The sequence below is a fragment of the Haemaphysalis longicornis genome, unplaced genomic scaffold, assembly GCF_048455015.1.
Source record: "Haemaphysalis longicornis isolate Haplotype H1 unplaced genomic scaffold, Haemaphysalis longicornis Haplotype H1 scaffold_7, whole genome shotgun sequence".
Classification (NCBI taxonomy): domain Eukaryota; kingdom Metazoa; phylum Arthropoda; class Arachnida; order Ixodida; family Ixodidae; genus Haemaphysalis; species Haemaphysalis longicornis.
Genome location: NW_027526422.1, coordinates 51225601 through 51250927, shown reverse-complemented (window position 1 = coordinate 51250927; position 25327 = coordinate 51225601). Strand labels below are relative to the sequence as shown.

At 48.5% G+C, this 25327-nt stretch overlaps 2 protein-coding genes across 6 annotated transcripts in view; both read left to right on the top strand.

Moving 5' to 3' along the window:
- The first annotated feature begins 1579 nt into the window (after positions 1–1579).
- LOC144145592 (uncharacterized) lies at positions 1580–8370 on the top strand. Of its 2 annotated transcripts, none has more exons than XM_077677241.1 (2): positions 1580–2085; positions 3230–8370. In XM_077677241.1, exon 2 carries the CDS (start codon positions 3259–3261, stop codon positions 7450–7452), a length of 4194 nt encoding a protein of 1397 aa, XP_077533367.1. In that variant the 5' UTR covers positions 1580–2085; positions 3230–3258; the 3' UTR covers positions 7453–8370. The 2 variants fall into 2 exon arrangements, with proteins under 2 accessions (XP_077533367.1, XP_077533368.1); XM_077677242.1 differs by lacking the exon at positions 1580–2085 and adding an exon at positions 2146–2296.
- Positions 8371–9171: 801 nt separating this feature from the next.
- Positions 9172–25327, top strand: part of LOC144145593 (uncharacterized) — a 50241-nt gene continuing 34085 nt past the window's right edge. For 2 of the 4 annotated variants that reach the window (XM_077677245.1, XM_077677247.1), the window contains exons 1-5: positions 9172–9373; positions 9916–10111; positions 12787–12861; positions 15351–15388; positions 18362–18415. In XM_077677245.1, coding sequence (XP_077533371.1) covers positions 9931–10111; positions 12787–12861; positions 15351–15388; positions 18362–18415 — 348 coding nt within the window. In that variant the 5' untranslated portion in view covers positions 9172–9373; positions 9916–9930. Of the gene's footprint in view, positions 9374–9428; positions 9573–9915; positions 10112–12786; positions 12862–15350; positions 15389–18361; positions 18416–25327 lie in introns of those variants that run through there. The other 2 variants (XM_077677243.1, XM_077677244.1) reach the window with 2 other exon arrangements.

Below are 25327 nucleotides of genomic sequence, written 5' to 3'. Positions count from 1 at the left end.
CCTCACTCCCCCTCCTCCTCCCCCCCCCCCCAAAAAAAAAAAAGACAAGAAATGGAGTTGGCCAATCCCTCGGCGCTGATTGGCTAAGAGGGTAAGGAGTGAGCACGCTCTCGTGCTGCTCCGTGACGCCAGGACAACACGAAGACGTGCTGTGGGCAAAATTCGCTTTCTCGAATTCAACCTCAACTTTCAATTTGCAATTCTCTCTTGTAACCACGCGCTGTTGCTGGATGTAAATTGTTAGTTATCTACTTTTCAGTTGTGGTAAGCGGCCGCATTAGCCCCCTTCATGCCCGAATATTACTGACCAATCCCCCGAGTGGGTATGCGCCATAAAGCGAGGAACAGCAACAACAATTCGCTCAAAAATGCTAACGGCGCGCGTCGCAGTGAAGAAGACGCGACCCAAATGCTTCGCAATTTGTTATGATTTTTGTCAGCTGTTGGAGCCAACCTCTCAATGGTCATTGTATAGGTCATCCGCTTGCATCTATAGGCCTAGGAGAGCGCTAAATGACGTTGATCATTGCCTTCTTTGACAATTTACCCTTAGATAAGATCATTTGTTTTGATTTTTGTTAGGCAGTTCTATTTTGGCTGATTTTTTGTGATTAAAAAAAGGAAAGTCTGTTAAGCGCACTAAATGTCTCAAAATCAATAATAATGACAATCAAAAAAAAAAAAAAAAAACACCACACAGCATTATTTGGAGCGATAGCTGGAACGATATATATAACGCTGTGAATCAGATGAAAGCGGTGGAGAGCATAGGGAAGATAACACTTCCTTTGTTTCGGGCTTATCCGAACTGGCTCGCGTTGGCTTATCGCCACAGTGCGGGGTTGTTGGAGAGGTGGCATCCTTGTGCGACACCCATGCAGCAGACTATCTTTAAGCCGGGAAAAATAGTTACAAATACAGCAAATTATTTGCTAAACTGCACGCCACAGTGATTGAGTCGACGGCATCTCGTTGCTGAGCAAAAGGTCGGGGGTTCGATTACCGCCCGCGGAGGTTGTTTGCCTAGTGGAAACGAAACAGAAGCACTTAGTGCGGAGTCAACGCTCCGCTCATATTAGACCGGGTGCCTTGTAGCATCGGCCAAGTGGAGCTCCCCTACCGTGACGTCACGCGACTCGGCCGGTGCGCGCAGTCAATGCCTGCACACTAGAGCGTGTCGAAGAAGAACGTTGCTGCCCGCAGGCTACACGCGGCTCCAGAGTCCGTTGTGTCAGCGTTAGCGTTTACAATCACGAACTATACAACAGATGAGAAAGATTTTAGTGCTAAAATTTCACACACCTCAAACGTAATCCGAAATAGCATTTAATCGCTTGCCTTTATGCAGGATAGATATATAAATTGTTGCTGCTGCGCGATCCGTCGCGATGCGTCCCTTCACCTCATGTGGCGCTTCTCTGGTGAAATCCTCGGCCACACCTGTTATCGCCCGACGAACTGAGAAGTTGGCCGCGCGAACTCGTGCGCGAACAACAATAATAAGCGGCAGCGATGAGAGGCCGCGGGTCGCGAAGCTGCTGATTCGCAGGGGTGTCGCAGCTGTGCGCGAACAGTGGCAGCAGCGAACGCGGCCTGCCCACACAGCTAACACACGATGCGCGCACCCGTGCTAGGCGCGAAAGACAAGGTTGTCGCCGCCGCGGAATCTAGGCTGCGCATCGGCTTTTATTCGCGGCCGAAATGATTTCCTTTTAGCCCGGTTTGAGGCGGTGGCGAGCCGGCGGCTAGCGCGAAGCCGTGCGCACCACGAGCGGCGAGGAGACGGCCGCGCAGTGGAGCAAGCTCCCAGAGCCTGCTTCCCCACCCCCGACACCGTCAATGGACCCGGTCCGGCATGCGGACGGCGCCATCTCATTGGATGACGAGAGTTCGCTTCTCTCTTCGTATGTGCCGGAACGCCGCGGGTCCAGGCAGGTCCCGCATCGGGAACGGGCTGTTTTGACTAAAATCACACCTCCCGACATCGACGAATACATCGTGGACATCGTGGAACCGAGCAGCATGTGACGGGACGCAAGTGGAGGCGGCCCGACGGGATTTTCTGCGCGCTTCTCAAGTGCCTTGGTGAGTGATCATTCGAAATGTGGTGCCGTGAAGCCCAACTTACCGTTTCTGCTTTTCCTCTGCAACAAGTGGCACGTCCATTCCCGATGGCGTGCTCCTCACGTCGCTTCCACTGGGAGTAAATGTGCCAGCACTGCGCTGCCGAGACTCTAAGCTATCCGCGAGCACCGTATTTCGGCGCACGAGCGAGCCAGCCGAGCGCAGGCCACGGGTTGGTGTTCTAAAGGAAACTGGCTGTCTCACTATAATGGCCGATTTTGGAACGCGAACGTGTCGGTGGATAAACCGCTCGCGCTGATGCGTGGACGACGTTGTCGTCGTTGACCCTGCTGATTGTTTGTCGATCTGGGTAGTTTACGCGTGCGAATTCGTAAGGAGTGGTTAATTAGCTGCGCATATCAGCTGTGCGTTTGCGGCTGAGGGACTTTCGGGGATGCCTACGTGACTTATCGTAAGTAGGGTAATTTGCGGGCTGTGTTGATCGCGCTGTGCACAGAGTGTGTTGGTGCTCTCGCTCAATGTGAACGCGGTGGGCCCCTTGAAAGAACAACGCGCATGGGAAATGCCTGTTCGCGTCTCGTGCTGGTCTAGCAACCATTTTGCGAACTGTTGCGGTCTCGTCGGCGATTCAATTGCTGATAAAGGAGAAGGCGTCTGCAGAGCTCAGTGTTCTCGTCGTGCTGTGCTTGGCGGTGCGTCGCCGTAGGTTGTCTCGCGGGCTACCGTGCTGCGGGCACGTGGCGTTACCTTGTGCGATGAATGCCCAGAGCTTTTTCTGCGGCCTTCGCCGCAGCGCTCGGCGCTGCTCCCGAGATTTCCTGCTCCGCGCAGCCATGTTATCATATGGCCGATGTGGCCCTAATCCCCATGTACGGAATTTCTCGCTGTCTAGTTTCATTTTAGGCTGTTAACAGACAACGTTTGGTCGTTTCGCATCTGTTATATTCGTGGATTGTGTTGTTTAATCCGAAATAGGGTCAATTACAACTTAGCCATTCGCAGTAAGGCAGGCACTCTATGTTTGGTGCGGGTTTGCTACCACTGCCGGCGGCGTATCTAGCATTTTTTTATCTAGTTCGTGGCAGAATTTGTAACAGTGCAGTAATGTGTGAGATACTGAAATCATGTCTTGGCTATTTTTCAGGTTGGTTGGACAATGCTGCATGAAGTGCAATGGAAGTTGTAGAGCAACATCCACAGCCACCTAGAATGGACCATGAAGAGGAAGAAGACGCGGATGACCCGCAGCGAGACAGTGGATCGATCCGCAGCACTGAAAGTGAGGAAGCCATCGAACAGTCGTCAGGTTCTCCCAGCAGCGAGGCCTCTGCCAAGCTGGACGATGAGGCAGGTGAAGTCTTCCAGGACAACTCCAACACAGACGACAACACCGACGTCGACGACGAGCGGATACACGGGCCACAGAGTGAAATTCGCAACGGCGAGTTTCACTTTCAGGTCAAGAGCTTCCACATCGTGAATGCCCGTCCGGGAAAGAGGCAGTTTAAGTGCGACGTTTGCACGGGAATGTACCAGCATGCCTTCAGCCTGAAGAGGCACTTCCTTAGGACGCACGTCAACTACAAGTACCTGTCTGAGGCCGACATCACAAACTGCAACATCAACATGAATCAGGTGCGGCGGCGTCGCGAGGAAAGCGATCCTCCGCCGGATGCCCCTCCCGGTGAAGCCAAGACCTTGGGGCTGTACCGCTGCCACCTGTGTCTCAGGTTGTTCGACCTGAGAGACGAGCTCAAGACCCATGTGGTCAGTCACACCGACAACAATAACTTCAGCTGCGACCAGTGCGAGATGACCTTCTCTCACCGCCAGAACCTCGTCCGTCATCAGTCCGTCCATTCCGAGGAAAAGCAGTTTATTTGCAAGCATTGCGGCAAGCGCTTCCCCACTCTCGCCAACCAGCGGCGGCACGAGAAAACTCACGAGAGCTCAGACTTGCCATTTCCTTGCTCGTTTTGTGCAGCTTCTTTTGCACACGCAGCACGTCTCCAGAAGCACCTCAGAAAGCACCACCCTGAGCACTACTACCCGTGCGACGTGTGCCCCAAGTTTTTCCTCGAGAAAGATCAGTTGAAGAAGCACGCAGCCGCCCACAAATCAGCTGAAGGTCCCACGTCGAAGAAGTGCAAGCTACCCGAGGCGCGGGTCGTCTTCAAAGCGCGGAAGCGTGCCAAGGGCTTCGAATCTGAGAACAAGTACCTGTGCAGCATCTGTAAGCGTCGGTTTGCCACGTACATAACTTTGTGCCGGCACAAGAAGGCAGCGCATGCTGCGGCACAGCCAGAGAAGAGGACGCGTACCCTGCAGCCGCGCAGTGAGCCCGTGGTGGTGCGCTCTCGCTCAAGCAAGCCAGTCGCGAAAGAAATGCCGGAAGACGAGTTCTACATGACCGTTGCCCACCGCATCTCCGAGAACCTGCTGTACCACCTGGATGGCAAGTCCTCGCAGCTCAAGATAAAACAGGACCAATGTGCCTTCCCCGAGGAGGAGAGTTCCAAGGTGGTCCCGCAGTACAGCATCCACAACTTCCCCTCCACCTTCGACATCACCCAGATGATGCAGATCTACTCGAACCGGGCTACTTCGGGCAACAACACGGTGTCCAACGACGGTTCGGACAACAGCGAGGAGACAGAGTGCATCTTTCTCGGTGGATCGCGGCAGGACCGCAGCGGTCTGCACAGAGCCAATGGCGTTGCGAGTGCTAGGCCCCACAGGCCCGGGGAGAATGTGATAGGGCGCAACGTCCCCTTGACCTTCATTTGCTCAGTGTGCGCGGAGAAGTTCAGCTCGCAGAAGGCGATTGAGGAGCACAAGATCAACAACCACCCGAACGTTGTGTGCACTCACATCGAAATCGAAGGGGAGAAGGAAGTGCCTCCTGAACTGTGCTGGTCCCTGCGGAGCCCCGTTGGATTTCTGCACAGCAGCCCGGTGGTTGCGCCGGTGACCGCACCAGCGACTGGCAGCCCGGTGGAAAGCTTGGTGTGCACCAAGTGCCGCTCAACTTTTCTCTCTCGTGGTGACCTTCACCAGCATATACTCGACTGTGGTGCCAACTCGGACTTTCACAAGCAGCTCACCCGGGGTTACAGCGTCCACAGCCGCCTCGGCTGCTCAGCGCGGCAGCTTGGCGTCCCCGCCCGAGATGGCCCTGTGAGGGCCAAGAGGAGGCCCCACGTCAACGAGAGCCCCTCGGCAGAGGCTAAGCGGGCCAAGAGAGGAGCCTGCTCGCCGCAGAACGAAGAGAAGGCCTTGGATCTGAAAGTGCGTCCTCGTGTCACCACTCCCCCCAAGTTCGTCCCCGACCCGGTGGTTCTAAACATTGGCCAGTCTCCAGAGGAGGAGCAGGAGGTTGTTGAAGGGATGGAGGTCGCTCCTGCAGAGAAAACAACTGACTCTGTTGTTGCTTCAGAGAGTGGCGAAGGCGAGGACAAAAGTAAGGGCCACGAGGTTGTGGACAAAGGCACCACGGCCGTAGAAGATGCACAAGGGGCGGAGGAAACGGCTGCTTTGCAACCATCCGAAAGTGCTCAACAATCTAGTCCCGACAAATTAGTCGGAAATGAAACTGACAAGCATACAAGCAGCCCTCCTCCTCCAGTTGAGAAAAAGGCGAGTGCCGAGCCATCCAGTGCAGCTGAAGCCTCTCCGAAAGAAGAGACCGCGGCTTCTCCTAGAGAACAGCCTCGGGAAGAGATCAAGGCGGAGGCTGACCAGTTTCAGTTTGCGGAAAACGAGCAAGCACCGTCTCCGGTGTTGGACGAGGGCAGGAGGGTTCTGAGGAGCAAGACAGCCGCCGTGAGCGCGCGCGGCGGTGCGTCGTCTTCGGCCGTCGTCAATCCCCACACGTGCAGCACGTGCCAGCGGAGTTTTATGTACGCCGCCAGCCTGAAGAAGCACCTCAGGGACATTTGCCCCAACCTGAAAGTGGCGGGCCAGAAGGTTGTGAAAAAACGCAGGGCTGGGAAGATGGCCAAAAAGGAGGACCCGGTGAGCGAGGCTCAAGTCCACGCTTCTGCCGTGCCAGGCAACATTGAAGTGAAAAAGGAATGCTCGGACGCTGCCAGTTCCCCTTCCCTGCTGAACTTGGGCGTCTTTCCTGAAGACGCAGATACAAGCGGCCTTGAACTCCTTGCGAATGCTTCCAGCATGGAGAGGCCAGTCTCCAGCGCTGCTGGCGGATTGCCCTGGGCTCCTGGAAACTCTACTCCCAGGCAGACAGGAAGCAGCGAGTCAGCAAAAGAGGGTGGGGGAAAAGTTTTGGCTCCCAGCAAGGTGAAGGCCAAAGAAGAAGCACCAGATGCTCCCCCGGATCTCGGCGAGGTGGACGTCAAGCCGGATCTGAGACCCCAGAATCGGGAGCACACCTGTCCGTATTGCTTGCACTCCTTTGCCTACCTTTCTAACTACCGCAAGCACCTGAGGGAAGTGTGCCTTATAAAGAAAAAGAAAGAGAAGAAAACTGGAGATGGCAATGAGGCGGCACCCAGTGTTAAGGCATCCGATGAATCCCACAGCATAGTGGACAGGGCCGATAACTCTTCGACCATCACAATGTCCTTTAAGGGGCGCATTGAGAACTCGGTCATCAACCTGCTGAGGAACCAGTCAAAGCAAGTGGAACTGATTGGGGCCCAGGCAGCTGCAGTCAAAGACCAGCCCGGTGGAGCCAACCATTCTTCTCCCAATTTCATGACCTTCTCTTGCCCAGTGTGCCACAAGATATTCCTCTCTTACGTCAAGATGCTGCAGCATCGCCTCTCTCACAAACTCCAGACGGATGAACCGGTGGTCAAAGAAGAGAAGCCTGACGCTTCAGACACTGCAGGCAGCCGGGATGTCGTGGCATCCCCGTTTGACGAAAGTGCACCCGCTGCCGACGCCATCAAGCGTCCCGAAGACATCAAGCTTCCTGTCCCATCCGTGCCGATAAAGACGGAGGAAGATCAGCGCTTCGACGAAATGCTGACGGGCAAAGCCAGCGAAGCAAGTGATGCCGAGAACGCCTCTCTTCGGGAAGAGCTGAAACGAGAAGAGCACAACTATGCTGCTGTTTCACTTGCCGAACTAGACAGTCTTCCCGAAGAAGACGACGCTGAAGCCGATGATGCAGCCAACGAGAAGACTGCACAAACTTTGAAGCCGAAAGACGACCCAGCTCCGGAGCAGAGCACGGAAACCAAAACTAAGGCAGCCCTGCCGGCCAAGAAAGGTAGCTTGGGCAAGAGGAGCTCAGAAAGCGTGACTGGAAACAAGTTGCCCCTCCCGAAAGAAAAAGTTCGTCGCGTGATGCGCAGGCTTTCGGGAAGGACGGCGAAGGCAGCGTCGCGGGACAAGCAATAAGGAGGAACTCGAAGCTGGTCCTGCTGCATTCGAGTTTTCTTGCCACTTGCGGCAGTGTCTCACTGTGGCCACCACCTTGCCCCTCCTCATACGTCGTAGCAATATACCTCACCAAAGTGTGACACGAGATCTGTTGTTTTTTGCGGCGAGGCAATCTTGTGCTCAAGGACATTTGGAAGCCGACACAATTTTTGGTGATTGTGTGCCTTATGCACCTATATTTTGTGAAGCTGCTCAAACTGTGTGGTGTCTTCCAGTAAATGCGTTTCAGAACCTTTATAAAGGATTTATTGTGAAAAGAAAAAAAAAATGCGGAGCTGTCTGTTATTATATTTCGTTATAAGCTGGAATATGTCTTCCTGCATGGAATTGCTTGTAAATAGAAGCATTTTTATTTATGTTGAATGTTAGATTGTCACTGTTGTGCATCCCAATGTTTTCCCAGCAGCATGTTTATTTAATTGTAAGAAAGTTTGTTTACAGTGATTGTTCATAAACCATCTGTATAAAAGGTAACACGTTTAGCACACTCATAATGCAATTCATGTGCCTTACTGTTGCCTTTGATGTACTAAAGCTGTTTTACCCTTACAAACATTACACAAAAATATAGTGGCCACCGGTAAAGGAGCCCTAACTCTAATTATGTACAGCTTGGCACCTAACTGAGAATACTGTGTATGTTGCAATACAATTCTCATGATTCGCACCGTTGGATTGTACACATAACATGTTGCACCGGTCATACTCTCGAATGTGCCTTTGAAAAGTCAACTGATGTTTGTTGTAGTTCATATACACGATAGAAACCTATATAGAGGAATGAAATTTTATACGCAGCCTCCACTACCGAAAGTGTTTGGCTTTTGTTGAGGGAAAACGACGTGTGGCGTTAATAAATGAATTTGCTTGTCTGTACCAACCAGTGTGCGCTTGCTTCTTTTTTGCCAGCTCCTTTGGGGCACCTTTCCTGCATGTTGCGCGAGCCGCGCGGGGAAGCCGTTCGCCGAATATGTAGGGCGCGGCGCACGGATAAGTGGTCTTTATTTTTTAACGATTCAATAACGGGCGAACTGCCTTTTCTAGCATTTGCTGAATATGAAAATCTGCATTGCTCTACGGATATTCGAGCGGCCCGAAAGTGTGCTGGTTTGAAGAAAAAAAAAAGTGCTGGGTCGAAATATAGAAATGTTGCCGTGACAAGTCTTTTTTTTTCTGTGTATGTGGTAGGGGGGGGGGGGGGGTTGCACACTTGTAGTGATCTGACAAACACGTTTGTCGGCATAGGGAATATGCATACAAGCTCTAGTACGCGCCGCAGAGTCCATAGCGTAGGGAACTAGTTTGACTATTTGTAACCTATTCACACGTCCGTAATTCTCGCCGCACACTACCCCAACCCCCCCCGCCCCGCGCCCACACGCGCACCCATCAAAGACAAAAAGGAAACCAGTAACCAGTCGTCGCAACTTTGACCACTGCGTTGACCACGAGCTCGCTGCAGCTGAAACCGTAAAGGAGATAACGGAACTACGGAACCCGTTGAGGAACGCACGTGCAGCCGTCACTCTGCGTTTAGGCGGTCCTTTTGTTATTGTTTGTAGTCAGAGCAATAAAACACAACTCGCAGTCTGCGCGTCAACTGGTTTGACGACTGCAGTAGGCGAACTGTTGTTGCGTGCTTGACCCATTCCGAGACGTTACTGGTCTTGTATCCGTTCCCGGCATGCCTCGCTGTACGACGTCGTCCACGTCGCAAATGTTTACGTTGGGCCGTGCAGTCAGTGTAGTGTCAGCTGAAGAGTGCTCACATGTGGCATGATTGACGGGTTCGGGAGTTTTGCGAAAGCAATCTGGCACATACCGCGAGTTTTCAAGTGATGCAGCCTGCTTCGCAGCGGAAGCGATCGCCTTTGAAATGGTAATTCCGTGCCGCCTACTTTCGTCAGCGCTTCCGTTGTCATGCCTAAATACACGCCTACCAATTAGCTCTTGCACGAAAGTAGTTTGGAAGTTTCGGCGTAGGCTTTAACGATTTTCTCAACCCGGTATTTCTCCCCGTTATGCGCGATTAGAGCGAAATTTACCTAGTGGGCCATTGGCTGCACTTCGCGGTTCTCGTGAGTAAACCTCGCTTTATTTTAGTTTGCCGTCAGCGCTCGTCAAATACCCCCGCGCTGGCTGGTCTCGCGGCGAAGGTCGCGCGTGAAGGCACGCGGTGCATTTTCGTGTGTAGGGTAGCCGATGTGCAGTGTCTTAATCCACGACCAAGGGCGCAGTGCCACGACTTTGCATGCGAGCGCGCGCCGGCGTGGCTGAATGATAAAAAAAAGAATTGGCTGTCTGTAGAACGCTTCGGAGCTGCCGACGTCCGCACTTCGAAAGGGTGCTTTCTGGCGACGTTGTGTCGTGTGATTTACCGGTCCTGTTTTGCACACCCTTGCTTCTTCCGCTCCGTTGCAGTGAAACTCGGACGACATGAGCTCGAGCGTCGTCATGAGGAACTCGAAAGCCCGTACATTTTTGTACGTGCTTTTAGGCTGCTGCATGATGTTCGCGGTATTCATGCTGTCTTCCACGCACTCCAAGTTAAAAGAGTCGCAAGAATCGAACGACAAGTGCCAACAGCAGCGGGACTCCCTGTCTGCTCAACTCCAAGGTGAATATGAATGCTTTTCCTGGCTCAAATGTCACCAGCATTATTTCGGCCGTGCCCAGACACAATTTAGGCCGTTAGGGGTGTATTTGGGAAGTGATTGCGCAACGAAATGACCGTATATGAATTGGCAAGGTGTGTGGGCTGTGCAATGGTGGGCTTTGTGCGTTCGTCGATGGAGGTTTAGGGAAAAAGGGAGCTTCGAAGATCCCTTTTACGTTCGTTGAGGGGCTTACAACATTTTTAGTGATTTGGAAAACCTGCGTCCCTCCTTGCTTTTACATTTTATGTGTTCAATTTGTGAACACTGTTATCCGACCCAGACACGGCTCAGAAGAAATCGTGCGGGCGCGCTTTTCTGCTGCTTGCAGCAGACCTTTGGAGCTGTTTCATAGGCAAGACATGCTGTTGGGTGCACATGATCGAGCCTGAGTTCCTGTTGTAGTCTATGGAAGGAGAATTGCGTTTGTGGAACACCTGCATGGTAGCTGAGGCTTGGACAATGTGTTAACTCGTCAAGAGCTCCAGGAAAGGGGCCGCTGCAAGAATGTGCAATCAATCATCCCAATCATTGTTTGTTCCCGTTTCAGTCCAAGAGAGCTGTAGCGTGCGGCAAGTGCACGTGGAGCCTTGGGCACGTTCACTCTGGCGTCAGCATTGGTGCTTAAATGCTGCGTCAATTGGGCTGGACGTTTCTAGACGATGTTTACTTTTGGGAACTTCCCCATGTTGTGCGCGAAATTACGTGGATAAAAAGAATGGGTCGTGAAGAAAACCACAAATATCTGCTTAACAGCGTGATTGATTATTGGCAGTGCAGAAATTAGCTTCAGAGTTTGTCGTCTTTGACACGTGACATTCAAGGGCGTCCGCAGAACTTTTTGCAAGGGGGGGCATCCATTAGCGTGGGGGAGGGGGGGGGCGGTTACATAGCACATAGAAGGCTCTATTTGTGGTTACAAAAAGTACAAACAGCGAATTAGAACCAGACTGGGAGGATATACATTGGATTTTACTACCGAACAAAGAAATAAAGTTAATAAAGGAAATGCGAAAAGTTACTGTCACTTTGTAGTGGCCAGTCTCGCTGCGTGAGGGTTCTCGACTCACGCCAACTGATCACCAGCACACAGTACAATACATTCGCGTACATGGAACTGCACTCCGTTAATCTTCCTTGAATAGCAGATACAGATGCCTCGGGTTTTCGGGGCAAATTGCGAGGTGACATGTGTGATGAAGTCTGTTGAAATGGCTCACGCAATAAAGATACTACTCGCCTCCGTGGCTTTCAATGCAGTACAGGCGTACAAGCGTTTTGAGGGGCTGATTTATAGGTTTTGTTTCGGGGCTTGGGTGGTGCCGACATTTCGCAATTTCGAAGGAAAGGGTGTACAGGGTAATGGGACGGCACGGGAGGATGTTACAGTCTCCCTAGTACCTACTAGGTGTAGCGGTGAAGATTTGTTGCTAGATATAGCTGCAACTTTGTCTGAAAACTGAAGTTCTTGCGGTAAGACTGCATAAATCGAGAGTTTTAAAAAAAAAAACAGAAAAAACGTCAAACCTTTCAGAATTGTTCGCTATCTTCAACAGCCAGCACAGGCAGTCTGTTTCACTGCCGTCACATGACCGGCAATGTTAGTCAGTAGAGAGTTTTAGCATAGTGGGTAGCGTCCGCTAACGCTACGGAGGCGGGTAGCGGGGCCCGACTGGGGAGAGCAAATTCGTTACGGTGGGGTGGATTAGTTCCGCATGCCTGCCTTCGCCATGCCCGCTCATTCCCTCCGCTGAGGGGCAACCTCCTCGCACTCCCCGCTCGCGCATGCGCAGTCAGGTCCCGCTGACCCGCCACCGTAGCGTCAGCCTCCGCTAGCCGCTATGGTATCTAAAGTGCAATGTTGACCGCAGTCCTGAAGGGCGTTCCATACGGATACGCAGGACCTGAGTGTGCTAATCATTTGAGTAGCGTGGATTGTTGCACTAGTTGGTTCACGTACATAATTAAAAAAAAAAAACTTTGCGCTAAAGGACGGGACAAAGGAGAGAACGTCGGTGTCGTTCTCTCCTCTCTTCCGCCCTTCAAGGCAAAGTTATTTTAATTATGGGCCAACCAAGCTGTGCAGCATTTTTGTAGTGCAGAAAAATATCCGAATTTCCAAGGGGGGGCAGCTGCCCCCCCTTGCCCCCCCTTCCGGACGCCCATGGTGACATTATAACTGTATTGTTTGGATGTCCAACACCTGTCCAAACCTTTCACTTTTCATACCTTGCTGCGATTGAGATTTTCGAGCAGCTGTTCATTTTTTTTAAGCTGCTTATTTGCCATTATCTTAAAGCTGCAAGCATAACTGGGCCACTTATCACAAATGGGCATGTGTGTGTGCATTTGTGTTCATTAATGAATGTTCCATAGCCTAATGCCAAAGCGGCGACTCCCGCAAACCTGCTTGTAACGCTTCAAGCTTTTTTAAACAAATGCCCATATTTCCGAAAAAGGGTGCATAACCCTGTCACCTTTTTAGTGAGTTTCACACATGCTACTCATGCCATGTTTATTGAAAGCTTTCCTTTAGAAGGTTTCTGAAGGTCTGTGCACCAACAGCTAAGACTTCTTGTTTTTGCTGGCTTGCACTTTGTTTTTATAATGTTTGCTTTCACATTCCTTTTCTCTTTAGTTGTCTACGAACACAAGAGCAGGCTGGAAAAAACTCTTCAAAATGAAATTGCAGATAGAAAAAGAGCTGAAGATGGTAAGGCTACCACCGCTGTTACCGTCGTTTGCTATTTCTGTTTTGCACTTGTGCAAATAAATGCAGGGTTAAACTTACAGCTTGCAGCCTTTGTACCACACCGCCCAGAAAGCTGATACTTGGACGGCATTCATTGTGACAAAGAGGTTTTGTCGTAAAAAGTATGCCATTTTAGGTCGAATTAACGTTTAGCACCAAATTATCACGCTAAATCGGTTGTCCTTTAAAGGAGCCATAAAGGCAAAATACAAGTTTGTTTTATTTGAAAGATTTCGTATTTTATAGTGTCCCCAGCGCTTGTCCGGATGCAAACGGTGTTTTATTCACTGAGAAATTAACCAATTTATGTTAAAATTTTGATTTTCCCACTGACATCGCAGGAACCGACCGCTCTGCAGCCGATTGGAAAGCCTTGTTTACCGTTAGTGAACCTAGATGGCGCCACCATGCAGTGGCAAACCGTTTTCTGCCTCTGGGTTGTTTTTGATCGTATTTGAACCTGGCTTGTTTTTGTTCAGGGAGAAAATAATCGTTTCATGAAACGGAGTGCTTGCTCGACAGATATGGCCACGTAAGACACCGTTGCTTGCGTCAATCGGCCAGTGTCATCTAAAGCTACACCAAAGCCCCGCAGACTTGTGCAGCTAAATCAAGCATAGTTTACGCAGTACCAACAGCAGTATGCATCGGTACTTCTATGTTTATGTGTGCTTTCGTAACTTCCACTGTCGGTCCCACCATTCTTACTGCTCTAAAAAGAATGGGGCCTAAATTTAAGCGCAAGTAGCCTGTTCGGCAAGCTTGTAAGCTCTGCCTAATTTGCGTTTGCTTTTGCCGGCCTTCACCAATCGCAGAGCTGGCTGGTATGACATCATAGGTTCTATTGCAGGAAATGAGCGAGTGGGTCACACGGCCATTCCTTTTTTTCCTAATTATGCAGCTTATTTGAGCGAAGTTTACGTTAAAAGTAGGGTTAGTGGGATTCTAACGAAGCAGTCTTTTGAATGAACCAAACTTGTGTTTTGTCTTCATGGCTCCTTTAAGGGCAGCATCCGTTATGACAGACTTTTTGCCTCAAAAGGTATCCCAGTGTAGGTCAGGTTGGTGATATTATTGACACCAAAGCATCCCACTGAATCAATTATCTGGCTTTTTTGGGAATTGCTTGTTCAGTAGTGTAAAGGATCACTGGAGTGAATTTGTGGAGCTCTTATTTGTGGCTGCATTTTTTATTTGTAATGCTTTGAAGTAGAGAAAACACCATCCAGCTTTAGCAGCACGCCTTGCAAATCTGTGCAGGAGTGCTGCACTGCTTTAAAGTATGAGTTGGTGCTCTCATTATTTACAGTTGCGATTGTTTAGCTATTTAATGGTAAACATCTTTCTTTAGTGCAGTCAGCAAAGTTGAAAGGTGCTTGCAATTTACTAACTTTGGTCGTGCAGTGCTGCGTTTGTGTCTTGAGTTTGTGTCGGTAGATTGGCCTTTCCAGGAAGAAAGGTCTAAGGGAAGGAGCTCTTTCAAATGCACCCTTCTTAGGAAGAAATGCATGTAAATTTGGCTAAGAAAACTTAGAGCGTGTCCTACTTATTCTAGACTTCAAAATGGCAAAGCAATTAGACAGTGTTTGTAACTCACTCTGTTGTCGCTTTCAGACGCGGGTTCAGTGCTTTGATTCTGAAAAAATCTTGGTCGCCGACATTACACATACACTTAGGTCACTTTAAGAAGCTCGCCTTTAGAAAGGTGTGACTTTGTGACAATTTTACCATTGCAAGGAGCCTTCCATTTGCTTTTCTTGTTCGGTTCAGAACAGTCCTCTTTGATGGATGGAGCTTTTATGTGTCTCATTTGTCTTAACCTGCTGCAGGGCTGAAATTGCAGTTAGCTCTTATCACCATGTCCTATGGTTCAAATTTTAACTACCGCCTTTATGGGACAGCTGCTTTGCGAACTTGCACGAACGGGAGGCCACCTGTTAGCAGCGTGAAGCAAATTGACAGCTCAGACTTAAACACTGTCATTAGTGAAATATCTCGGAGAAGAAGTTTAATAAAGTTTTTGTTCATTTAGACCCTTTTGTGTGAACGAAAATGGAATTAGTTTCTTCATAGCTGACGGTGACCACATAGTTGTGACTTGGCTCCTAGCGCGGTGCTGTGTTTCTCCTAAATGGCTCCTGAATCGAGTGGCCAGTTGCTCGCTTGCTCTCTTTCCTGGCTCTGCCTACTAGTGGGCTGTTAGTTGCTACAATGTTACGATCATGTAAGGGTAGGCAGCGAGCTACCGAAGCAATTCTGATTGAACTTTTTACCAGAACTTGCGAGGGACGTTCCTAACATGCTTATGAAGCGACATCCAGTTTTTTCTTAGATAGTCTAGTGTATGGTTTAGACTTTCCAGAGCTGTGATGCAGTTCGCAAAGCGACCCAAAGATCCTAATGGGCTTGTTTGGTCTTACACACCTTTGTTGTTTGGTCTCGCACACCAGGTACGAGGCTTCTTAGGGACCAGAGTGAGAAAGACCGGGTATGTTTCTTATTTTCTCTATTGTCTCACCTGTGTGTGTGTGTGAGCGTGTGTGAAATGCCTATTCCGGGAGTTTTCTGGAAACACCAGGTACATGCCTGCTTGTAGCTAACCAGTCTCTTCCAAAAGAACAGCTGGCTTGGGAAATCAATCTTGCAGTGGCTCCCTGCCCACTGTGGGGTTGCCGGCAACGATGCAGCTGACAAAGCCGCCTCATCTGCCCACAGTCTCTGCCGATCCCATTTATGAGAAAGGATGCGGCAATACTCGCCTCATCAACTGCATGGAAAGCGCAGATGTCTATCTGGACTGATGCAAGGCAGCAATACGCACCTCTTTCATGCGATTGATCCCAAGTGCACCTTCAGAATGCCACCTGGACTTAGCAAGCGCGAGGAAGCCATTCTGCATAGGCTGCGCTTGAATGTGGCCTACACAGGACATTACCTGTACAAAATCCAGCAGGCATCTTCACCAAATTGTTCCAGATGTGACTCACGAGAAGACATTCATCATGTTATATGTGTGTGTCCAAAGTACACCGCGCAAAGACAGAAACTCATATTATCTTTGTGCAGGCAGCTTGGTGCGGGACTTGAGCTGAGGGCTGTTTTGGGTCCTTGGTCAGGTCCCAGTCAGGCTGCGCGTGCAATCAAAGCTCTCTTAGAGTTTCTTCGGAGCACAGAACTGGACAGAGTTTTGGGATTGAAAACTTTGGGAACATCAAATGACATCTTTTTCGTTTTCACATTTTTTTTTCTTCCCTCATCTAGCGTAGCAAGCCAGCCCGACGGCTTGGCTAACATCGCTGGTCTTCATTAAAGTTATTCTCTCTCTCTCTCTCTAACCTGCTCTAGCACATCGGTCAGAACTTGCTTATTGAAGTGTACAGGTTTCATTTGAGCAAATTTAATTTCTTTCTCCTTTTTCCTTATGTGAGTTTACTTGAGTTTTTCCAGAAGGTTGCTATAACCGTCTGATTTCTAGAGCGTGGGCGCTCATCCTAAAACTCTAGTTTTTATCCGTTAAAGTGATTAGCACATTAGGTGGACAGACTGCCATTGCTTTAGGGACGAAGCACCTTAGGGGCTCAGGCTCTTGGCGTCTCCTGTTGTCTCGTCGTCACGGTACTAAAGCACCGGGACACTCTTTTTCCAACCCCCTCGTGCTAGAACGTTTCATCTCCATGGGCAAAAATGTGTACTAAGAGAACACACCGGAACACTCTTTTCCAATGCCTTGCGCTAGAACACTTCGTGCTGCAAAGACGCGAGTCTTGTACCGCTATCCCCCAACAATTTCATCTCCGTGGGCAAAAACGCCAATGCTTAAGCCGCCATGCGCTCAGCATTGAAATCGCATTATCGATGATAAGGCACCTGCGAACAATGGGACCCCTCCACCATTTGTTCCTAGTAAAGATTTTGCTTGCAGACTAAAGCTATCTTCGAAGGCTAGGGAGGATCTATTGAAACTAGCCGAGTGAAAGCGAAAAGCCCACCGAGACGACAAGAAGCATTTCAGACCCTCCATCTCGAAATTCTGTCTCGAATTCCACCTAGAAATTGGTTTCAAACGGCAGGTTTTCTCCTTTAAAGAAAACTTCTTAGCATGCTGCGGTGTATGACGCGGAAGACAACTTACGGCCAGTCTGTCTCTCATTTAATTGCTTAACTCCGGTACAATGCAATAGAGGGAGTCACTGCCTGAGCAAGTGCGCGATTGCTCCTCCCATTGGCGCTTCTCTAGAGCCAAATCAGCACGCACTGTGTGGCAAGAGACAGACTTACAATCATAGAATACACTTATGCTCTGCATGCTTTGCCCCTCCCCTGGTTTCACTTGAGTGGTGATGGCCCGGGATTTTCTTTAGTAGAGTTTTGGGGCAGCTTTCTTAGCATAGAAGCTGTCACCCAACCACCGCAGCAAAGCGTTTTCAACCTACAGATGGCAGGAATTTGCAAAGAGCATTACTGGATTGAAGCTGGCCTCAAAGTTCCCTCAGGTTCCCGTTGAAATGTTCAACTTTGTCAGTGAGGCAAAATGAGTGTAGTTGTTTTAGTGTAGTCATTATTTGAGTCCAAATGTGTTTTGACGACTGACTATGATTACTTAACACTGAACAGTGAGATAGTGAAATAAATAGTTATAAAATTAAGTTTCTTCTGATGTGGTTACTTCAGCTGTTTGGGAGGCCGGGTCAGAAAGTGGTGGTCTTTTCCTCCGCACACTTTGTTGCCCATAAGCTGGAGATATTTGCTAGCGGGTTTCAGATTACGAGTTGAGCACATATGTGGGGTCATTGCCAGCAAAGCGAACAAAGTGAAAGAGAGAAGATCACAGGGGTGCAGTGTGCGGCATGCTGAGCTGTTGGTGAACTGTAAAAAGGGGGTGGTTTACCTATATTTTTTTTTAACTGCGGCTGCTTCTATATTGGCCAAATGGGTTGATATCTGAATGTTTGACTTTGTGAGCATTCTTCTTCCCTACAAGGAAGCCTGGCATGCACTTGCCCTTTCACCGCAGACTGTGTGATTGCTTGCCGTTCGTAGATAAAATGCAAGTTCTTTTTAGGCATTCTCACCCCAGTGTGCTCATAACTTCGCAATCGATCAATCAATCAATCAATCAATCAATCAGTGTGATGGCATGCAAGCATAATAGGTGTGTGCCAGCCACGAAGAATTCTGGTGGTGGGGAATTGGTTACATGAAGTGTCACCTGTCTGCCTATCAAAGTAATTTGCACCGGAAGGCAAAGAAAAGAAAGCAAATAAATACAAACATGATGTAATAATGAAGAAACTTTTGATGAGTATCGCCAGGGGAAGCCATATATGTTAATTTTATGATGAAAGTCGATTGTTTGTGAGTGATCGTCCTGTGTACGTCTCTTGTCCTGTGTTTTTTTTTGCACTTGATTTCAAGAGGGCAAATGTCAGGTCATTCGTCTAATGATGCCGCCTTTACGTAGGCTGATGCTCGGGATAAGATCAAGTCCTTGGAGCAGCAGCTGTCGGAATCTCAGGTAAGTCTGCTGTTTTTGTTTGCTTGTTTTTAGTGCAGAAGTCTCGCATATGGCTTTAACTGGTGCTGGATTTTTTTTTTCAGTTTGTTGGTTTAACTCTTTCGCTACCGCCGGAAAATTGACCAATTTTTAGGGGTCTAAGAAAACATTTTTTTCCTGCTAAAAAAATTGGTAAGGCACTAATTGCAGGAACACAAAATGCAGATTATTTAACGGCCTTTCCAATAACACCTGTTTTTTAAAGGTTTTTATATATCATAGTTGTGAAAAAAAAAAATCAAAATCAAAATTTTTGTAAAGTTGTCGAAAAAAATAAAGTTGTGTATGTCAAACCACCGGTAGTAGAAAAAAATTAGAATATACATTTTGTAGGGAAACATTTCAAAAACACGCCCTTGAAAAAATATCGACTTGCGCGGAACAGTTTGTCAGATAACAAAAAATGTTAGCACGCACGGTGCTCATGTCATGCTGTGAAGCCCAACCTCCAATTCAAAATGTGCAGTTTCGGGTGGTTCCCTGGAATAAATCTGGCGGTTTGACATTATCAGAAGCACCAATTTGCCCCCACATAATGTAAAAACATCTTGTCAATGACTGAATTTGCATTTACATCGAGCACAATATTTGTGACAAGCACGTGATGCGGAAAAAAACACGCATGAAGTTGAAAACGGAACGCCGTGGCTGATGCTTGTTGTCGTTCACGGTCAGTTATCTCTCAAAACATAAAGCTGATCTTTATTATCATCTTCCTACTCTCAATTTGAGCCTTTCTCACAACAATGAGGTATGATGAGCTAGAATCATGCCCTGGGATCTTTGGCCGAGTAGCAGTTGTGCGATTAAAAAGATCACCACAACGAGCCTCCTCTATTGCAGCGCCACCTAACATTTTTAAAATGAAACAGTACAAAAACTTATCGGAGACTCCGTCCAAATAGACAGTTCAACTAAGCAGCAACATTAGACACCCGGATATACCCTCGCATGGAAACGAAACTGGCCGATTTGAAGCGCTGTTCTCGACGGAACAGATATCTGGCGACTGGGTGTGATCTTTTGACTTTCATCTGAAGTTCATATCGCAGAAATCGGGTTAGGGTGGGGGGAAATCAGGAGCGCCGTGCTTTGTTCGAGGATCAGTCGCGGACACTCCAGGCGCCATGGCAGGCAGCCTTGAAGTTGGGTAACTGCGTAGTAGTGCTAAATATGAATTTCGCGATGCAGAAACGAAACCGAAACTAATGTAAACTGTTTGCGAATGGTCCTGGGGTAAGTAGAACTACCACAGTACTTAGAACAACGTGCACAAAGGCAATAAAACTGCCTAAAATCATAAAGTAGCTTTGCAACCAGGCACTGCTTGACATTTCCAGCCGATTTCTGGGATTATTACTGTCAGAGCGCGAAATCGTTTGCTAGTTCACCATTCACGCCCTGATAGCAAAAAACAAACGCTGGTGCAGAGTAATTATGAGTGGCACGCATTCTTCATTGGTAGCAGTGACACGCGATGACCACGCCCCTTTTCCACACCCAGGTGATTCAAAATCGTGTCAAAAATCACGTTTCCGTTGCAAAAATTGAAACAAAACTGATTTTAAAAGGCCATTTTCTCATCTAACTACGAACAGCTTTACTTGTTCGAGAAACGCCTGGAACGCTATGAAAAGGCGCTCCCAAAGTATCGATCAAATTGATCGATTTTGATAGGCGCGTTAGTGAAAGAGTTAAGACATTTCTTGGTATACTCATGCTCCACTAGCATCTCAAATGCCTTTGAGATAAATCTTGTCCAACTAAAATGAGAATATTGTACCGATCCAGTAGGTTTTTCAATGGTCCCAATGTGATTTAAGTTCATTTGAGCGAAATGACCGCCACAGACGACATTCGAGGCTCCCAGATGTCTTCGAGACAAAAATGCTTATGCCCTCGTCTCAGAGCCTTCAGGCAACTCTTGGAAAATAAATACTATTGGAAGTAGAATACTGAGCTAATGTAAACAATATTTCAAGTGTGGTGTGCAGCTTACTTTTTTTTGCTTTGCAATACTGCTGCTGTTACTTCATCGCAGCGAGCAAGGAGCAAGTGCTTTGAAAGTTATTTGCAACCTGTGAAATAAAAAAACGCTGCCAATTGGCATTCGTAGCTCATTTTAAATGCAGGTGGATCCGTTTTCAGTGCAAGATATTACCTGCGACTTTAGATGTAGTCCAACTGTATGAAAGTATAATATGCGGCAGCAGCACCACTGCTGCATGGCAAATGAATGTTAAAGCTTTCAACTGGCATCAAAATTGTAGTGGAGCATGGCGAATTCTGAGTGGCATCCAAAGCCGCTCACTTGAGTTGAATAACGCTCAGTTTCTCATGACTCTCATTAGAAACACCAGGATGCCTTGTGACATCCAACAGGATTGAGAACTGTGTTGAACGGAGGTCCAGCTTATGAGCTTTTGTTCTTTTTTGGATTCCTCTTCAGCTTTATGAGCTCGTATTCTTTTTCGTGAGCTCGTGTGCAGTCATGAAGTAGGGCCTGTAGCGGCGCCACCTTCTTCATATACTGTATTTTTGCGCGTATAACCCACACCGAAAATGCGAAAATTTCAGTGGCAAAGTAGGGGTGCGGATAATGCGTGGGGTGCAATTTATTAGTGCAGCTTCACAGCAATGCGCGTTGTGCCGTGAAGTTCCTACGATGTAACACTGACTACGCCTTCCATGGCAGCGATTGCGCAAAACATACAAGGACAGGGAAGAAAAAACAAGGACGAGTACACTCTAACAACGGAATTTTATTAGTGAATTGTGACTTTCGCCTTGCAGTCAGTGTATTCTACTTGCCAAGTATAGGCCTTTTCTGTCCACATAGTATGTGATGTGTTGCTTGGGTGGTAGCTTTGGTGCAGCCTTTCCTGTATCAAATGTGCGGGCAATACACGAAGATTTTTTCTTTTCCGGCGGGTTGAAAAGGGGGGTGCGGATTATGTGCAGGGACGGGTTATACGTGCGATAATACGGTAGGCTTGCATAGCACAGGTCAAGTTGTGCTACTGTGGCTTCTTATTATTAACATCACCACCATCCGTCTACGTATTTTTCATCCTTTTTTCATTACTACGGCTGAAAGGTTTATCCATTCAATTGCCCTTGCTAGTGCTATTAATGGAAATGTGCTTTGCTAGTTGCCCAACTGCTGCTTCCGCAATTTGTGGGCTGAACACGTGTGCAAGTAGAATGGAAGGAACTCGTTCCCTCTTTCTGCCTTTAGTCTGATGAAATCGGCGAGCTGTGGTGGACCATGGGTTGCGTGCTTGTCTCGCATTCTGGCAACCCCCGGTTTGCATCCTGCCAGGATTCAAATCGTGCCATTTAAAGTAGTTGCTTTGTTTATAGGAGCTTCAGTAAGTAATGTGGCTCTTTGACCGGTGGCTATTTGAAGTAATTGACCTGTTTTTTATTCTTTTATCAGTCGGCCATTTTGTGGGGCATTCGTTGGCCGTAGCCAGGGACTCTGGCAATGGCCATTCAATGCCAGGGGTACTGGATTTTCAACCAGCATAGTTAACTAATGCTTTTCTATTTAAACAGGATGGTGTGCATTGGCGTCACAGGAAGGGTGTGTGTGGGAGGGTGTCGGGAGCAGAAGCGAATGGGACAGTTGATGGTTGTGGCCTCTTACAGCTGTCACACATGTCCCTCATGAGGTGGTCTCACACAGCAAGCAATCACTGCAGGTCCAAGCCGATCACATAGTTGGAGGTAGGAGCCGCTTCATCTGGCTGTCTAGAACACTGCTACAATTACGTGTGACTGACTCTAGCCGCCTACAAGCTGAAACTGTCCACTGCGAGTGCCAAGAGAAAACTGCCTCAAGGGGGACGAAGGGCGACAATGATGATGCCAAAAGAGCGAGAAGAAATGTCTGTTTCCCCTGCTGGATACACAGAGTACTTCATCTGAGTGTGAGCCGCACTAGAGTTGCACCCAGCAGTTAGTGAAGCGAATAAAGGCTCTAGTGTAAGATGAAAAGGGCGGTGGGGTGTGATATATGAATGCGCTCACTCGTCGCAGTGCTGTGCAGGGGGCCCAGCTCTGGAAAAAAGATGGCAAGGTCTGTTTGTTCTGCTTAGAGCCAGGTACCACGCACCAGGGGATTCACGAGAAAGCTAGGCAGTTGAACTACGGATCAACCTAAGGCACTACTGGCTGACCGCCCAAGGAAGGCTTGCAAACTTTTGGTGCAAGATTGGCGTGTTCCAACGAGAGGCCAATCAGGTTAGGCCAGAAACTTAGCAGGGCAGAGGGGTTGCTTGAGTGTTTTATTACCGCAACCAGCAACCAATCCCCAATTTGACAGGGGATTCAAAGGGGGTCTCCTGGCATGATGTGACCCGTAGAGAAGGCAGGCAGCCATCGCGCTACAATGCAGAGTGAGTGTATGGCAGCACGCAGTACGATCCCAGCATGTGCAGACAGGGCTCTGGGTTCTTGCTGGGCCTGATAGGCCTGATCTCACGGTACTTATGCTGCCGCTAGATTGCTTGGCATGCTTTTGGCCATGCTTGGGACGCATAATGACATGTCAAGTGTGGCCATGCACTGGCTTGTGTGCCACCCGCGCACATCATGCATATCGTATTTGCATGCTAGGCTGCAGAAACACATTGTGCAACCAGTGATCGTTTCGTCAGTATCAAAGACCTCACAGTAGGCGGCTAACGATAGCCACGCGCCAGAAGTCAAACATGACAGTATTTAGAGACAGTACTAGCTGACTAGAAGGAATGTTGTTCCTGCCTGCACCATGTGGCTTTTATGGGTTTTAATTTATCTGTGCGGGCACAGGGGTGTTGGAATAGAAAGAGGCAAACACACTACTTTTTTATAGTGTAGACATACTTTGACATCTTCTTGTCTGGCCACTTTATTGCTCCTCTTTTCAGCCTACCATTTTTTCCCACTTTCTGCAACTAGTCTCCCACACGCTTTCCTGGCATTCCTGAACAGTGTGCGACTTGTTGATGAAGCTTGTGTGTTACTGTATTTTCGTGCGTATAACCCGCCCCTGCGTATAATCCGCACCCCCACTTTCAGTATGCCGAAAAGAAAAAAAAAATCCTCGCGTATTGCCCGCACATTTGATACAGGAAAGGCTGCACCAAAGATACTGCTCAAGCAAACATACTATGTAGACAGACAAGTATATTTAGAAGCGTATATTTAGCAAGTAGAATACACATACTGCAAGGTGAAAGTCACAATTCACTAATAAAATTCAGTTGGTAGAGTGGGCTCGTCCTTGTTTTTTCTTCCTTGTCCTTGCATGTTTTGCGCAAGCGCTGCCATGGAAGGCTTAGTCAGTGTTACTGCGTAGGAGCTTCACGGCACAACGCGCATTGCCGTGAAGCTGCACTAAAGGAAAAACCCCGAGTATTATCCGCATGCCTACTTTGCTACTGAAATTTTCGCATTTTCGGCGTGGATTATACGCGCGAAAACATGGTACCGCTTCTCTTCTGGTGCTCTTTGAAGAAGGGATGTAGTGGGAGAGACACAGCGCTAACAGCAGTTGCTTTCTCCTCTAGGCATCTACAGCGCTTCTCTTGAACAGTTCCACCACAGTAAGCAATGGGCCCTGCCCTGTTGCTGCATGCTTGGATAAGTGATGTGACACCAGGAATTTTATATGGGGGAAGGGAACTGCTTGTGGAGTGCTAAGGAAGGTTTAAATAAAGGGCGCGCACAAGCAAGGCCATAGAAATGAAGTGTTTTTGTAACGAGACCCACCTGCGTATAACATTTGACCTGGAGCAATTTTGGTGCGTCATTCACTTACAAGACAAAGGAAGCACGCAGTTTGGACAGGTATTGAAAAACATCTACGTATGTGTGTTGTATGCTAAGCAAAATGTTGGCAGGTCTTAGTGCGTGCCGTTGTAATGTCACCTCATATTGCTAAAAGCTTCTTGAAGGGAATTAGTTTTGCAGGAATAACATTACATGTGCCTTTGTGCTGTTTGGGTTCGACGTGGTTGCAAGTCTAGCTTGCAACTGCATCTTCTGCCAGCTATTAGTATTGCTGAGTCAGTATCGAACGGCTCAAGTTTGGGCAAAAGGGAAGGCAGGGCAGTGTTAAATTTAGGGATTAGGGACGCTAGACAGTATTAGTGTAGCACAGTAGTGAGGAAGAATGAGCATTGTTCGGTTCAGTGTTTCAAAGCTTTTGCTGCCTACATAATGTGGCTTTCATGGGGCTCCTGCATGATCTGCAAGGGTGCTGTTAGACAACCACGGTTGCGGCAGTGCATGTACGTAATGCTGTAAGCAGCGAGGCTTTGTATCAGTCCTAAACTCATCGGGGACTCGTGGAGAAACGATCAGGCACTCATCTTCCACGTATATTCCTATTGTGTGGGGAATCTTCCAAACTACCCTCTGACTATCCGGGGTAAGTGCGAGACTAGATCAAAGGACCCCAGGGACTTTCTCGTTTAGGCGTGCACATTCTTGCAACCTGCCAATAAATTCGTAGTTCTGGGATTGGGGTGTGTAGGCACGAATTTCATTTGGGAGGAGGGGCTTGCTGTTCATTCAGAGTTGGAAAATCTGAAATGTGGGACCTAGAGCAGTTGTTAAACCCTACTACTGGCTAATCTGGGGTAAAGAGAGATAAGGATCCTCAGACAACAGAGTGGAATTGTTTCCTGTTAACTCATGAGGGTGCGAAGCTGCATCATGAGCCTGCAAATCATGGTGGACTGCAGGATCTAATCTTGAGCATAATAAGAAGCAACATCAGTCATAGGCGGAGACTACGAGGAGAGGGGGGCTATGCCGGAGGGGAGGCTCCCCCCCCCCCCCGTGATTTTGATCCCTGCCACCCCTACTCTCCTAAGTGCCATT